At 37.0% G+C, this 15,823-nt stretch overlaps 1 protein-coding gene across 1 annotated transcript; it reads right to left on the bottom strand.

Annotated features, from left to right (window-relative positions):
* Positions 1-354: 354 nt before the first annotated feature.
* On the bottom strand, positions 355-14,177 carry LOC141339162 (zinc finger protein 76-like). The gene is made up of 12 exons (XM_073844796.1): positions 13,050-14,177; positions 12,882-12,965; positions 12,718-12,795; positions 8,358-8,497; positions 7,858-7,929; positions 5,491-5,607; positions 5,210-5,411; positions 4,956-5,135; positions 1,097-1,297; positions 879-1,021; positions 707-811; positions 355-597 (listed from the first exon to the last, which is right to left on the bottom strand). The coding sequence occupies exons 1-12, from the start codon at positions 13,123-13,125 to the stop codon at positions 514-516; spliced, it is 1,482 nt and encodes a 493-aa protein (XP_073700897.1). The 5' UTR covers positions 13,126-14,177; the 3' UTR covers positions 355-513.
* Positions 14,178-15,823: the final 1,646 nt, after the last annotated feature.

The raw sequence follows: 15,823 nt of genomic DNA, 5'->3' as shown, positions 1-15,823 counted from the left end.
AGTTTTCCAAATGAAGTTTTTAGCGATGCATATTACTAATCGAAAAGTAAGTTTTGACATATTTTCGGTAAGAAATTGACAAAATAACGGAACATGATATTTAATATCCTATATATTTTGACCCACACGTGTATTTTTGGCTATTGCGACAAATATACCCGTGCTTGACTTCTACTCAAGGTTTTGTGGTTCGGGTCACATATTTTAATCAAAAATATTCTGTAAAATATGATTTAGTGACAAGTAATGCCGAAGTTTGAGCGAAGATGGTTCGACCTGCTAAAACAAATGCGTTATTTTCGAAGTGCAAACAATGTTTAAGCTAACAATACTATAAACAGATTTCACAAAGACTTGCATAAAGTTTGTTTATTAACAAATATACATTTTTATTTTCATCTCGTTTCACTTCTACTGGCTCGAAGCAGGTAAAAAAAATCGTTAAGACTGGAGAAACTCTTTCTCATACACGCTAAACGCTATAAAAAGGTGATCGTCTGTGATTTGTAGCTGTCACTGATCTGAGGTCAGTCCGCTGTGCTGAATCGCTGCTGTTGCCATGGTGATCGCCTCCTCTAACGTCTGCTGATCTTCTAACTGCACATACATAAACGTAACAGTTAAACAAGATATTCTCACTATGTGCAAACAATAACACTGTTACCAGTTTTTCTTGAATAAAATACATTTGTGATATTGTAATTACCTGTACTGCGATCTGTGTGCCATTCTCTGTTGCTAGAAGCGCCACCTGCTGGTACGGCGACGAGTTCACTTCAGTCATGATGCCGTCTGACGTTACTATGGCAACCTGCGGAATGAAAACTGTTAGCGATTTAAGCTCCGATGACCACACAACACCATCCCATAATACCCACCGGCTGCAGCTCTTTGCCGTCTGTAACCATGGTGACGGCTGTGCCCAGCACTTGCAAGTGCGAGCTGATGATGTCGTCGGTTTCCATGGCGACTTCGGAATCGCGCTCGGCGTTGTGCGGCGACGCCTCGAAAACCTCTGCATCTGCACGCAAAATTGTTTGTAAGTGCCTTTGAATTTATTAAAGTTGAAGTTACATGAAATAAGACAAAGACGTACCGGTGTCCTCCACGGTGTCGAAGTCTCCGTGCGCGGTGCGCTTGTGCATGGCCAGCGTGGACGTCTGTCTGTAGGTCTTCCCGCAGTGGCTGCAGGTGTACGGCTTACAGTGCGTGTGAACCACATGATGCTTGTAAAGACTGGAATACTCCGTGAAACTCTTCCCACAGCCGGGAACCGTACACAGATACGGCTTCTCACCTGAATAATAAACCAGAATGATGAAACAGACCATAAAGACAATTTACTACAGTGTTTAACAATGTTAATGTCCTCACCAACACAAAATGGGTGAGTTTTGTGCAGTTTTGTAGTCTGTCGCTTTAAATGCTTGAGCTCTTTAAAATTGTACTTCATCTAGAAAAATCGTTACTAACTAAAATAAGTTTTAATTGCTGAAGCTACAACAGAATATTGCAATGGCGTTTTAGTGCCACGTTAAAAAAAAAATAAAAAAAATCTAAAATTATGAGATTTAAGTGGTAATATTTTGAGAGTATCGAAATTACAATAAAGTTTAAATGTTTCAAGACTAAAGTTGAAATGTTTCGAGAATATCTAAATTACGAGAAGTCGAAATGTTTAGAGAATAGCGAAATTACCAGAAGAAAGTAAAACATTTTCATGAATACAGTGGAAATATTTTGAGAATATCGAAATTACAAGAATAAAGTCGAAATGTTTCAGGAATAAAGTTAAAATGTTTCAAGAGTAAAGTTGAAATGTTTTGAGAATATCGAAATTACCAGAATAAAGTAAAAAAATTTCAAGAGTAAAGTTAAAATGTAAATGTAAATCGAAATTCGAGAAGTCGAAATGTTTAGAGAATAACGAAATTACCAGAATAAAGTGGAAATATTTTGAGAATATCGAAATTACAAGAATTAAGTCAATATGTTTCAGGAATAAGGTTAAAATGTTTCAAGAATGTAGTTGAAATGTTTAGAGAATAAAGTTGGTGTCACATTGCGTAGGGAATGGGCAGACAACGAACAAGTAACGTATACAGATTTTTATGATAATGAACAAGGGCAAATAAAAGACTGAAACATGGGCAAAACAAAGAAAACCGAGGAACATAGGAACAGCACATATTAACTTCAATGCTGGACAAAGGGAATAGGGAAAACAAACCATCATATAAAGGGATACTAATGAACAAAGACAGGTGTGGCTCATGAACTGATTAAGGGGGGGGGGGGGAGTCCAAATATGGGCAAAGGGGAGAACCAATACACTCTGAACAACAGGGGGAGACACTGGGAGATACCAAAACATAAGTCCAAATGGGGGAAAACACAAGGAAAACAGACAGAAACACTCTTTAATCCTGACAGTTGGAATGATTTAAAAATAAAGTCTAAATGTTTTGAAAATACAGTACATTTCGACTTTATTCTTGTAATTTTGACGTTATTCTCAGAATATTTTGACATTATTCTCGCAGTATGTCGACTTTATTTACTAAAACGCTGTTGTAGAAATATAAATCGAATCTAAACAGAAATATAAAAAACGAATAAAAACCACCAAAAATTAAAATAATTAAAAATAATATAATATTAAAATAATAAAAATAAAATAATATTAAATAATTAATAATAATTTAAAATAACATGTTTAAATTTTTTTTTTTATTGAAGCTGGAGGTTTGTGGTTCATCAGCCGAAAAAAAACAAAACAAAAACGCAACTAACTAAAAAAACTAAGTGGATAACATTTTTATTACCTTTATCGTTACTGTTATAGCTACCATCCTAAGTTGCGTTCCCACTAGTGAAATTTGCAAGTCAACTAAAAAGTTTACTGTCAACTGTGTAGCAATGTATGACGTCTATTTCAAACCATGCCACTTTGTGTTAGCCAACGTGGCGAATTTGCATAACTAACTTAAACAGCAAAGTTTACGTTACGTTTTCGTGCTCAAAACAAGCACAAAAGTGACTTGTAGATGTATTTTCATGTGTAATGAGGCCCAGAGGTGGCATGCATGCAATCAAATTCAACAATTCATGTTTTAAATATAACATTTTGAATACAGGAATATGATTTAAATAACTGAAAAGATACTTTAAAAATGAAACAAAATCGGCCAGTAGGTGGCAGCAAGCCACTGATTTAATTACTGAATCATTCATTCATTTGATTCGTTCGAATAGCTGATTCGTTCAGGAATAAAGCAAGTGACTGTCTTTATGAATGAGGAATTGAATCATTTGACTAGATTCGTTTAAAAACGCACGTTCATTCATAAACGAAACACCGCTGTGTCTGAGTGGAGATGCGCAGCGGCTCAGTCGTGACTGTTTCAGACCATTTTTGACGACGAAATAGAGAAAAATCAGGCAACAGTGTTTAAGTCACTTAATAATAACTTCTTGTTTATTTAACTGCTGTATTAAATCAATATCTCATTTACAAACTCCCTAAAAAATGATCTGTCACTCACCTTAGTTTATTGTGACCTCACAAAGTTCCATTATAATCAACGGAGCTCTCTGAACCGCACAATCAATCTCTTATATGTGACCCTGGACCACAAAACCAGTCTTAAGTCGCTGGGGTATATTTGTAGCAATAGCCAAAAATACATTGCATGGGTCAAAATTATTGATTTTTCTTTTATGCCAAAAATCATTAGGATATTAAGTAAAGATCATGTTCCATGTTGATTCTTTGTAAAATTCCTACTGTAAATATATCAAAATGTAATTTTTGATTAGTAATATGCATTGCTAAGAACCTAATTTGGACAACTTTAAAGGTGATTTTCTCAGTATTTAGATTTTTTTGCATCCTCAGATTCCAGATTTTCAAACAGATGTATCTCGGCTAAATATTGTCCTATCCTAACAAACCATACATCAATAGAAAGCTTATTTATTGAATATTCATATGATGTATACATCTCAGTTTTGTAAAATTTAACCTTATGACTGGTTTTGTGGTCCAGGGTCACATATACACTCTCTCTACGCTTTGTTTATGAAAGGATTCGTCAGATTTGTCCGTCACACAAACTCAACGCTGCAAAAACACAGAATTACCAGAATAAAGTGGAAATATTTTGAGAATATCGAAATTACAAGCATAAAGTCAATATGCTTCAGGAATAACGTTAAAATGTTTCAAGAGTAAAGTTGAAATGTTTCGAGAAAATCAAAATTACAAGAATTCGAAATGTTTAGAGAATAACGAAATTACCAAAATAAAGTAAAAAAAAATTCAAGAATAAAGTGGAAATATTTTGCGAATATCGAAATTACAAGAATAAAGTTAAAATGACTCAAGAGCAAAGTTGAAATGTTTCGAAAATTAAGTTGGTGTCGCATTGCGTAGGGAATGGACAGACAACGAAGAAGTAACGTATACAGATTTGAATGATAATGAACAATGGCAAATAAAAGACTGAAACATGGGCAAAACAAAGAAAACCGAGGAACATAGGAACAGCACATATTAACATCAACGCCGGACAAAGGGAATGGGAAAACAAACCAACATATAAAGGGATGCTAACGAACAAAGACAGGTGTGGCTCATGAACTGATTAATGGGGGGGAAGTCCAAATATGGGCAAAGGGGAGAACCAATGCACACTGAACAACAGGGGGGAGACACTGGGAGATACCAAAACATAAGTCCAAATGGGGGAAAACACAAGGAAAACTGACAGAAACACTCCTCACAAAGCTCTATTATAATCAACGGAGCTCTCTGAACCGCACAATCAATCTCTTATTTACACTCTCTCTGCGCTTTGTTCATGAAAGGATTCGTCAGATATGTCCGTTACACAAACTCAACGCTGCAAAAACACAGAAATCGTTAACAAAAAAAAAATAAAAAATGTGAGTACCGGTGTGTATCCTCATGTGGTTCTTGTAGTTGGTGGCGCTGGCGAAGGCTCTCCCGCAGGACGGCTCCGGACACAGATACGGCCGCTCGCCCGTGTGCGTCCGCGTGTGGACCTTACGAATGTTGGACGTGGTGAAGGAGCGTCCGCAGCCCTCGAACGGACACTTGAACGGCTTCTCGCCTGTGAGAGAAAGACCGTGGGGTTGATAGTTTCTGCGTGTAACTCACCATCGTGTGAACGCGGCGTGGTCCTACCGGTGTGCGTGCGCACGTGTTTCTGCAGGTCTCCGGAGGTTTTGAAGGCTTTGTAGCACATGTCCTCGGGACATTTGTAGGGTTTCTCTCCGGTGTGCGTGCGCAGGTGGCTCTTGAGCCCGTATCCCGTGGCGAAGGCTTTACCGCAGGACGGCACCTCGCACCTGTACGGACGGTCACCTGTGTGCGAGCGCTCATGCACCTGTGCCACACACACAAACATACGGCTCTGAGTTTTTGGAGGTCTGCTCTGCCCCAGTGCATTGTGGGAAGCTCTGTACCTTCAGATGGTGTGCTGTGGTGTAGTATCGGCCGCAGCCCGTGTGTCCGCAGCGGAAACTCTTCTCTCCGACCTGTTGGACTTTACCAGAGCTCCAGACCTTGCCCTCAAACATCAGCTGAGAAACACACACAATGCATCCAATCTATTTAAATCAACATCAATAAATGATCTGTATAAACAAACCAGTGTTGTTATTGTGAACCCGGACCACAAAACCAGTCATAAGGGACACTTTTTCGAAACAAATAATCTTTCCATTCATGTATGGTTTGTTTGTTCTGTTCGAAATACAACTGTTTAAAAATATGCAATCTGAGATTTATGCAAAAAAATTTAAATACTGAGAAAATCGCCCTTAAAGTTGTTCGAATTAAGTTCTTAGCGATGCATGTTACTAATCAAAAATTAAGTTTTCATATATTTACAGTAGGAAATTTACTAAATATCTTCACGGAACATGATCTTTATTTAATATCCTAATGATTTTTGGTATAAAAGAAAAATTTTGTCATTTTGACCCATACATCATATTTTTGGCTATTTCTACAAATATACCAAAGACTGGTGGTCCAGTCACATATAATATAATTATTAAATATATATAATTACATTTAAATATCTGATCTTAATATATATATATATATATATATATGTATATGTGTGACCCTGGACCACAAAACCAGTCATAAGGTTAAATTTTACAAAACTGAGATATATACATCATATGAACGCTCACTAAATAAGCTTTCTATTGATGTATGGTTTGTTAGGATAGGACAATATTTGGCCGAGATACATCTATTTGAAAATCTGGAATCTGAGGGTGCAAAAAAATCAAAATACTGAGAAAATCACCTTTAAAGTTGTCCAAATTAGGTTCTTAGCAATGCATATTACTAATCAAAAATTACATTTTGATAGGTTTACAGTAATAACTTTACAAAAAATCTTCACGGAACATGATCTTTACTTAATTTCCTAATGATTTTTGACATAAAAGAAAAATCAATAATTTTGACCCATGCAATGTGTTTTTGGCTATTGCTACAAATATACCCCAGCGACTTAAGACTGGTTTTGTGCTCCAGGGTCACATATACATACATATATATATATATATATATACAGTACAGACCAAAAGTATAGACCTTCTCATTCAGGTGTGTCTAAACTTTTGGTCTGTACTGTAGATATGAATTCAACTGAAAAAACTTGTGAAAAATATCTTTCAGGTGGTCAAATAGCAAATAGTGGAGCTCTGCAGCCACCTACTGGTAAAAGTTATTTGTAGTTTTTTTTTTTTTTTTTTTTTCTTTTAAAACTGGATTTTCCAAAAGATGGGCAAAAATCTTACTCTAAACCATGTGAAATTATCCATGTTATCCCCATGAATTAAAGTTAGAAATCTTTTATAAAGTGAATTTTACATAAAAAAGCAGTTTTTGTATAAAAACCCATTTAAAAAATATTAATTTATTAATTTATATATATTTAAAAAAATATCACTAACCCACTGAAAACTGCACAAATGTAGGGTAAAAACTTTAATAAACAGAAAAATATACAGTACAAGCCAAAAGTTTGAACACACCTCATTCAATTTAATGAGAAGGTGTGTCCAAACTTTTGGTCTGTACTGTGTATATATATATATATATATATATATATATATATATATACACCAAGACAAATTCCTTGTGTATCTGATTCTGATATATATATCTGATATATACATATATATGATATATATAATAAATTTAGGCAAGTTTGATTTAAATTTAAGGTTTAAGTGAACTACCAAAATTGCTAAACTGTAATAACGATAAATAAAAAAACAAACAAAACGACCAAAGCAAATAACGATTACTAAAGAGTGAAGTAAAATTAAAAAGAAAAGCTAATCCAACATATGAATTAACACTGTAATAGTATAAAAATTGTATAAGAGTCAAATAAATAAAATCAATTATCCAAATAAAGCGGGAAAAAAAAATCTATCATCAATGGATCTATCTTTCTATTAAAATAAATTATCTATAAATTGATAAATAAATCAATAAACAGTTTAAATAATAGAAAGAAATTAAACGAATAAATACAAAAATAAGGTATTTATCTGTGTCTAAACCAACTCTATAAGATACCTATCTAAAAGATGTAAATAAAACCAGTAAATTATTTAAATATATAAATAAAATCAATACATTGACAATACATTAAAATAAGTCAAATCAACACATTATTTACCTAGATAAAGTAAAAAATGTTGAAGTATTTAAATAATAAAAATAAAGCTCATGCACAATGTATGATTGAATAAAATCAATAATTTATCTGTCTATCTATCTATATCCATCTCTCACACCTGTATGCTGGTCTGCTCCGCTCCATTTGTGTTTTCAATGTTTTCATCAACCTCGACCTCTGACCCCGTCAGCTGTGGATCATCAAATCAAACACTAATTATGAGCATTTATAAAACGGTTAGTTCCATTCCTCAATTCTGATTGGTCAGCAGCTGTGTGGTATTCATGATAGGGCACTGCTATGACCGCTTCACTCAACGGTTTTGTGTATCATTGAACCCCCTTAGCAACCACCCTTAGCAACGTAAACACAGCTGCAGCAGTTAGGGACTACTTTTTACAGCGGAAGGCAGTTAATGATTTTACTTTATGAAAACGTACAACTTAATATATATTTTTGATTTTAATATTTTTATTGTGTGGTAACCGTTTTATAAAAGCAATAAGGTACTTGAGGCCGTGCTGTATCATGAATAAATCACGGCCTCTCGTACCTTATTGCTTAAATATACTCTCATGCAGACTTTCATGTCTCATATATATATATGTATGATCAGACCTTGCTGGCGTAGTTCTCCAGTGTGGCGATGGCCTCAGCGTCTGCATTCAGCTCCACAGCGCTGCCCGTCTGGTGATGGATGTACGCCGTACTGCCGTCCTCCAGCTGAACGGCCTCCACGGCGCTGGGGTCGAACCCATCTGTCGCACACAGAGGTCAGAGGCCAAACTTGGTTAGCAATACAGCACAGACCAAAAGTTTGGGCACACCTTCTCATTCAGGGTTTTCCTTATTTCCATGACTATGAAAACTGTAGATACACACTGAAGGCATCAAAACTATGAATGAACACACGTGGAATTATATACAGTACATAACTAAAAAGTAGCCACCTTTTGCTTTGATTACTGCTTTGCACACTCTTGATGAGCTTCAAGAGGTAGTCTCATACATAAAAAGTAGTATTCAGTGTTTTTTACCTAATGGTAATTATAATTCGCTTTCGGTAAGACGGCCGCGAGAGGAAACTCAAACAGTGAAAGTGAGCTGTTCAAAACTTTCTTTTTAGTAAACTCTGTGTACAGTGGTGGCCAAAAGTTTTGAGAACGACACAAATACTAGTTTTCACAAAGTTTGCTGCTCAGCTGCTTTTAGATCAGTTGTTTCTGTGATTCATTCGCACTGCATACGTTTCAAAGGCTTTTATCGACAATTACATGACATTTATAGCCTAGAAATCTAGACGCACCCTAGCGGCAGCAAAAATTATTTTGCAGCCAGGTGGGTCTAGACACTCTCAATAGACCTTCTAGCTGCAAAAACCCAAATTGGGTCAGGCCAATCACAACGCGTATAGAGTAGGCGGGGCGGGCTTAACATATGACGACAGAGTTGCGACGGCTGCCACTTGAAAAACAAAGAATGGCGGCTGCAGCTGTCGAACAGCGGTCTTTCGAATCGGCTTTGGCCGCGACTCTGGAGGACTTGGAGTTAAGTTTTTCTTTAAGAAACGAGCAAAGAACGGCACTTAAGTCATTTTTAAAAAAGGAAGATGTGTTTGGAGTTTTGCCGACTGGATACGGAAAAAGCTTAATATACCAGTAGTATATGGTATATATATGCAGTAGTCTCTCGGCAATACTTAGTTGTTTCTTCTGTTTATCGAAAATGCTTGCTGAATGTACAAGCACACCCGCAATTCTCATATTTTTTTCACAAAAACGGCAACAGTCATTAGGCTCCATTACAATAACATTTGGTCGCTTACAGAAATCTCTTCATCAAACTTTACCGCGAAACACTTTCCCATCAATTATTTTCCGTCGCACTGACTACGTCACCTTCTTCGTTGCTCTGATTGGTTGAAGCGCTATCCTATTGCGTGCATAGGGATTTTGAGAGACAACCGTTTATCCCGCCCCTCGGAGTAAGCCGCGTCTATGGAGAGTTTCCAGACTAAACATCTTGATGTAAGTCTGGCTCGCCAGGCTATGACATTGATGCAAAGAGTCAGTATTTGCAGCGTTGGCCCTTCGTTTTCAGGACCTCTGCAATTGGACTGGGCATGCTCTCAATCAACTTCTGGGCCAAATCCTGACTGATAGCAACCCATTCTTTCATAATCACTTCTTGGAGTTTGTCAGAATTCGTGGGTTTTTGTTTGTCCACCCGCCTCTTGAGGATTGACCACAAGTTCTCAATGGGATTAAGATCTGGGGAGTTTCCAGGCCATGGACCCAAAATTTCAACGTTTTGGTCCCCGATCCACTTAGTTATCACTTTTGCCTTATGGCACGGTGCTCCATCGTGCTGGAAAATGCATTGTTCTTCACCAAACTGTTGTTGGATTGCTGGAAGAAGTTGCAGTTGGAGGGTGTTTTGGTGCCATTCTTTATTCATGGCTACAAATTGTGAGTGAGCCCACTCCCTTGGATGAGAAGCAACCCCACACACGAATGGTCTCAGGATGCTTTACTGTTGGCATGACACAGGACTGATGGTAGCGCTCACCTTTTCTTCTCCGGACAAGCCTTTTTCCAGATGCCCCAAACAATCGGAAAGAGGCTTCATCGGAGAATATGACTTTGCCCCAGTCCTCAGCAGTCCATTGGCCATACTTTCTGCAGAAGATCAATCTGTCCCAGAGAAGTGGCTTCTTTGTTGCCCTTCTTGACATCAGGCCATCTTCCAAAAGTCTTGTCTCACTGTGCGTTCAGATGCGCTCACACCTGCCTGCTGCCATTCCTGAGCAAGCTCTGCACTGGTGGCACTCCGATCCCGCAGCTCAATCCTCTTTAGGAGACCATCCTGGCGCTTGCTGGACTTTCTTGGACGCCCCGAAGCCTTCTTAACAATGCAGTGGAAAGTTTTTTCGGGATTAAGTTAATTTTCGTGGCAAAGAAGGACTATGCAATTCATCTGATCACTCTTCATAACATTCTGCAGTATATGCAAATTGCTATTATAAAAACTAAGGCCGTGTTCACACTTGCCGTCCTTTTCCAAACTGCCAGCGTCTGTTTTACATTCTAATCCTATGGAGTAAACCGTCTTTTCAAAAAAGCCCTAGCGCTCTTTTTAAACGCCACCGCCGGCGTCTTTTTTTGCAGCTCAGAGCGTCTTTTTAAGTTGAGAAAAGTTGAACTTGAAGTTGAAGGAAACGCCCTACGTCAAGCGCTTTTTTGACAGCTGACCAATGACAAGCGAGTAGCGGGACCTATCGTTTCCATAACAACAAAAACAACAAGAAAAAAATGGAGAAGTTACCGGTAGATAAACTTATCGCACTAGTTTCGGAGCACAAGTAGTTGTATGATATTTGTAAACAACTCTATCATAATATACATCACAAAGAGGCTCTTTCTCGACATTTCTTCACCACACAGCACTACGCTACTGTTGCAGCTGTTGTTATAGCAACAAAAGACGCACTCGGCTGCTTTTTGTAACAGAACGCTGCCAGCTTTTTTTTTTTTTTACTAAAAAAACGCCCTAGTCAACTTTTTCTTGTCAAAAAAGACGCCAAGTGTGAATACGGCCTTAAGCAGCAACTTTTCCAATTTCCAATATTTATGTAATTCTCAAAACTTTTGGCCACGACTGTACACAAACAATGTTCTCAATGCTTGAGTTCATGTGTGGAGACTAGGGATGTAACGGTATTGTAAATACCGTCATACCGCAATAACAAATTTTTTCGATACTACCGTGGTCGCATGACTCGATAAAACGATAGGTCTTCTGAGAAAAGTTTGCTCAGGCGAATGGAGCGAACGGGAGGTATAGCGGGAACTACATTTCCCATCAGCCCTTGCGGTCTGTTGTCGCTACAGACTATAGCAGCAAGGAAAAGAGATGGAAATGGTCGAACCTGCTCCGTCTGCAGTGCGTATGCGTTACGTATTCTTTTCAGCACCCATGTTAACGGATTAGAGCGTTCACACTGCACGCGGTTGCTGTCCGGCAGTACGTCCTGGAAGCGGTGCCTTTGCAGCAGTGCAGCGATCGTTTCGGCACCGAGTCTATTTTTTGCTGCGCTGTATGCGCTGAATTAATGTTACAGTGCATTTGTTCGCAGTAAAAATGAACATGGATTGACACGGAAATGTACCATAAATGCATATAAATTTCACAGTCAACACGTGGCTTTTTGGCTAGGTTTAAAATAAGGAAAGGCGCAGTTTTAAATAAACTATGCAACATAATAGATGCACTTGTCCAGGTAGAACAGTTCTTTAAAGGATTGTTTTTAATAAAGATTTAATGCGAAAGAAAGGCATGAGAGCCTACTGCACTGCAAAAAAATGCTTTTCTTACTTAGAATTTTGTCTTGTTTCCAGCCAAAATATCTAAAAATTCTTAAATCAAGAAGGATTTTCTAGACGAGTAAAAATTATCGTCTTGTTTTTAGTAAAAACAAGTCCAAATTAAGTGAGTTTTTGTTTAAAACAAGCTAAATAATCTGCCAATGGGGTAAGAAAAAAAAATCTTATTTCAAGCAGACAACTAGATTCAGACAACTCATTCAGCTAAACTGATTTGACTGTTTTTTACATGCTTTAATATTTTTTTGTTACTAAAATTGAAATATTTAAGTTTCTGTTTCAAAGTTTACAGATAGATGGCTAATTTGTATGCCATTGATATGTTCAGTGTTCATGTAAACTGTTTAATAAACACTTCTGGCACTTTTTTCGAGTCTCTTCATTAGTTTTGTTTTTCCTGTAAATGATTCAATAAATACCGTACCGGGCCATTCATACCGAGGTATTACCGTACCGTAAAGTTTTGATACCGTTACATCCCTAGTGGAGACCCAGGCGATACTTCCAGCAAAGTTTCATGAAAATAAAGAAAACTCTGAATGAGAAGGTGTGTCCAAACTTTTGGTCTGTACTGTATTTTAAGTGTGTGTGGGCACCTTTAGGCGTGTGGTGGATGAAGGCTGTGGTCCCGTCCTCCAGCTGCACGGCCTGACCGTCCTCAAACGCCAGCGACTCTACACACACAAACACATGGTTTTGTCAGTATCGTGCTCTCTCTGGTAAGCTGAGGTGCTCAGTGGCGTCAGACACATTTACACACCTTTCTGCTGGACGCTGACGTGCTGGATGAACGCCGTGGTCCCGTCCTCCAGCTGAACCGTGTTTCCTTCCAGCAGACTCCCATCTGATTATCAAAACACCATCAGATCTCTAGGTCACACTGAACCACTGAACGTACTTCACTTTCATGAGAGTTTGAGGGGTTTACCGCTGATGCTCTGCTGTATGTAAGCGGTGGATCCGTCGCTCAGAGCCACGGCCTGAAGACCCAAACCCTCCATCATCACACTGCCGCTCTGAACACACACACGTTACACCTCAGTACAGTCTGACAGCAATATAGTTTGACTTGATATTTGGGAGTTTATTTCAAATACATAAATCCCCGGTTTCACAGACAGGCCTTAAGCCTAGTCCTAGACTAAAATTTAAGTCTAAGCTGTTTCAACTGAAATAAACTTGCACTGACTGATCTTAAAAATATATCAGTGCCTTTTTTTGTTTTAAGATGCACGCCAGTAATGTCGTTTTCTAAGCATGTTTATAAAAATTACTTAAATGTCCTAATTGATCTATGGCCTAATCCTGGCTTAGTCTAAGCCCTGTCTGTGAAACCGGACCAAAGCGTATAGATTGCACACGCCATCTTGACTACATTTACCATTGTTGAGGCAATTTTCGTAGGCGAAATCCACGTGATTTTGGAGTTTCGTTGTAAAATTCGTCATGTGAAACAAGCTTGGTTTAAAAGTGATTCAGCACACCGTCTCATAAACTAACTTCAAAATATGTGACCCTGGACCACAAAACCAGTCATAAGGTTAAATTTTACAAAACTGAGATGTATACAGCTCAATAAATAAGCCTTCTATTGATGTATGGTTTGTTAGGACAGGACAATATTTGGCCCGAGATACAACTATTTGAAAATCTGGAATCTGAGGGAGCAAAAAAATCTAAATATTGAGAAAATCACCTTATCAAATTAAGTTCTTAACAATGCATATTACTAATCAAAAATTACATTTTGATATATTTATAGTAGGAATTTTACAAACAATCTTCATGGAACATGATCTTTACTTAATTTCCTAATGATTTTTGGCATAAAAGAAAAATCAATAATTTTGACCCATACATTGTATTTTTGGCTATTGCTACAAATATACCCCAGCGACTTAAGACTGGTTTTGTGCTCCAGGGCCAAATGCTTTTCTTACTAAGATTTTTTTGTCTTGTTTCCAGCCAAAGTATCTAAAAATTCTTAAATCAAGAAGGATTTTCTAGACGAGTAAAAATGAATGTCTTATTTTCAGAAAAAACAAGCCAAAATTAAGTAATTTTTTCTTAGAACAAGCAAAATAATCTGCCAATGGGGTAAGAAAAAAAATCTAATTTCAAACAGAAAACAAGATTATTTTTCTTAGCCCATTGGCAGATTATTTTGCTTGTTTCAAGCAAAAACACACTTAATTTTGACTTGTTTTTTCTGAAAATAAGACATTAATTTTTACTCGTTTAGAAAATCCTTCTTGATTTAAGAATTTTTAGATACTTTGGCTGGAAACAAGACAAAAAAATAAGTAAGAAAAGCATTTTTTGCAGTGTACAGTCGCACTGTCTAACAAACTAAGTGCTATTTAAGCGTTTCCATTAGGCGCATTTTCAATTCGCAATTTCATTTTGCGCAATTTAAAGGGTAAATTTGTGAAAACTTTGTCACTATCTTATAAATGTCAATTAAAAAGTATTACGAAATGACGGTGTTTTCATTGACCGATGTTATGCGACTAAAACATATTTTTTTCCTCTGGCGATAAGTCATGGCAATGGATTTTTGTGGGATTTTGGCTATATTTAATCGAATGTGACCTGCAAATGTGAAAAAATAAAATTCCATAGCTGTTTTGTGAAGTATTTCTTTGTCGAATTGCCTGCAAAACCACCTCATGCAAGCTTAAAAACTGTTTTGTGATAAATGGGAGTTTTTGTGCAATTTAGGTGTTTCCGTTAGGTGTATTTTCAATTCGAAATTTCATTTTGCGATATTTAAAGGGTGATGGAAACGCAGATAATAGGTGTGTTTCCATTGCAGTTTTGCACAAAACTTTGGCGATATTTAATAAATGTCGATTAAAAAGTATTGCGAAATGACGGTGTTTCCATTAACCGAAGTTATGCGACTAAAACTGAATTTTTTCCTCTGGTGATATGTCATAGCAATGGATTTTGGCTATATTTAATCGAATGTAACCTATAAATGCAAAAAAAAGAAAGAAAGAAAGAAAAAAAAAAACATTTTCATTGCTGTTTTGCGAAATATTCCTTTTTCGAACTGCCTGAAAAACAACCAATTTTGCGCAATTTAACCGCTTCCATTAGGTGTATTTTCAATGCGCAATTTCTTTTTGCGCAATTTAAAGGGTGATGGAAACGCAGATAATAGGTCTGTTTCCATTGCAGATTTGCACAAAACTTTGGAGATATTTAATAAATGTCGATTAAAAAGTATTGCGAAATGACGGTGTTTCCATTAACCGATGTTATGTGACTAAAACATTTTTTTTTTCTCTCTGGTGAAGAGACATACCAATGGATTTTTGAGGGATTTTGGCTATATTTAATCAAATGTGACCTGTTAATGTGAAAAAAAAAAAAAAAAAACATTTCCATTGCTGTTTTGCGAAATATTCGTATTTTGAATTGCCTGAAAAACCACCACATGCGAGCGTAAAAACTGTTTTGCGATATATGGGAGTTTATTATCAATTTAATCCTTTCCATTAGGCGCATTTTCAATTCGCAATTTCTTTTTTAAAGGGTAATGGAAACGTAGCTAATAGGTGTGTTTCCATTGCAGATTTGCGCAAAACTTTGGCGATATTTTATAAATGTCGATTATAAAAGCATTGTGAAATAATAGTGTTTCCATTAATCGATGTTTTGTGACTAAAGCGTATTTTTTTCCTCAGGCGATAAGTC

The sequence above is a fragment of the Garra rufa genome, chromosome 7, assembly GCF_049309525.1.
Source record: "Garra rufa chromosome 7, GarRuf1.0, whole genome shotgun sequence".
NCBI classification, from domain to species: Eukaryota; Metazoa; Chordata; class Actinopteri; order Cypriniformes; family Cyprinidae; genus Garra; species Garra rufa.
Note: the sequence above shows the minus strand (reverse complement) of the source record. Positions and strands in the feature narration are given on the sequence as shown.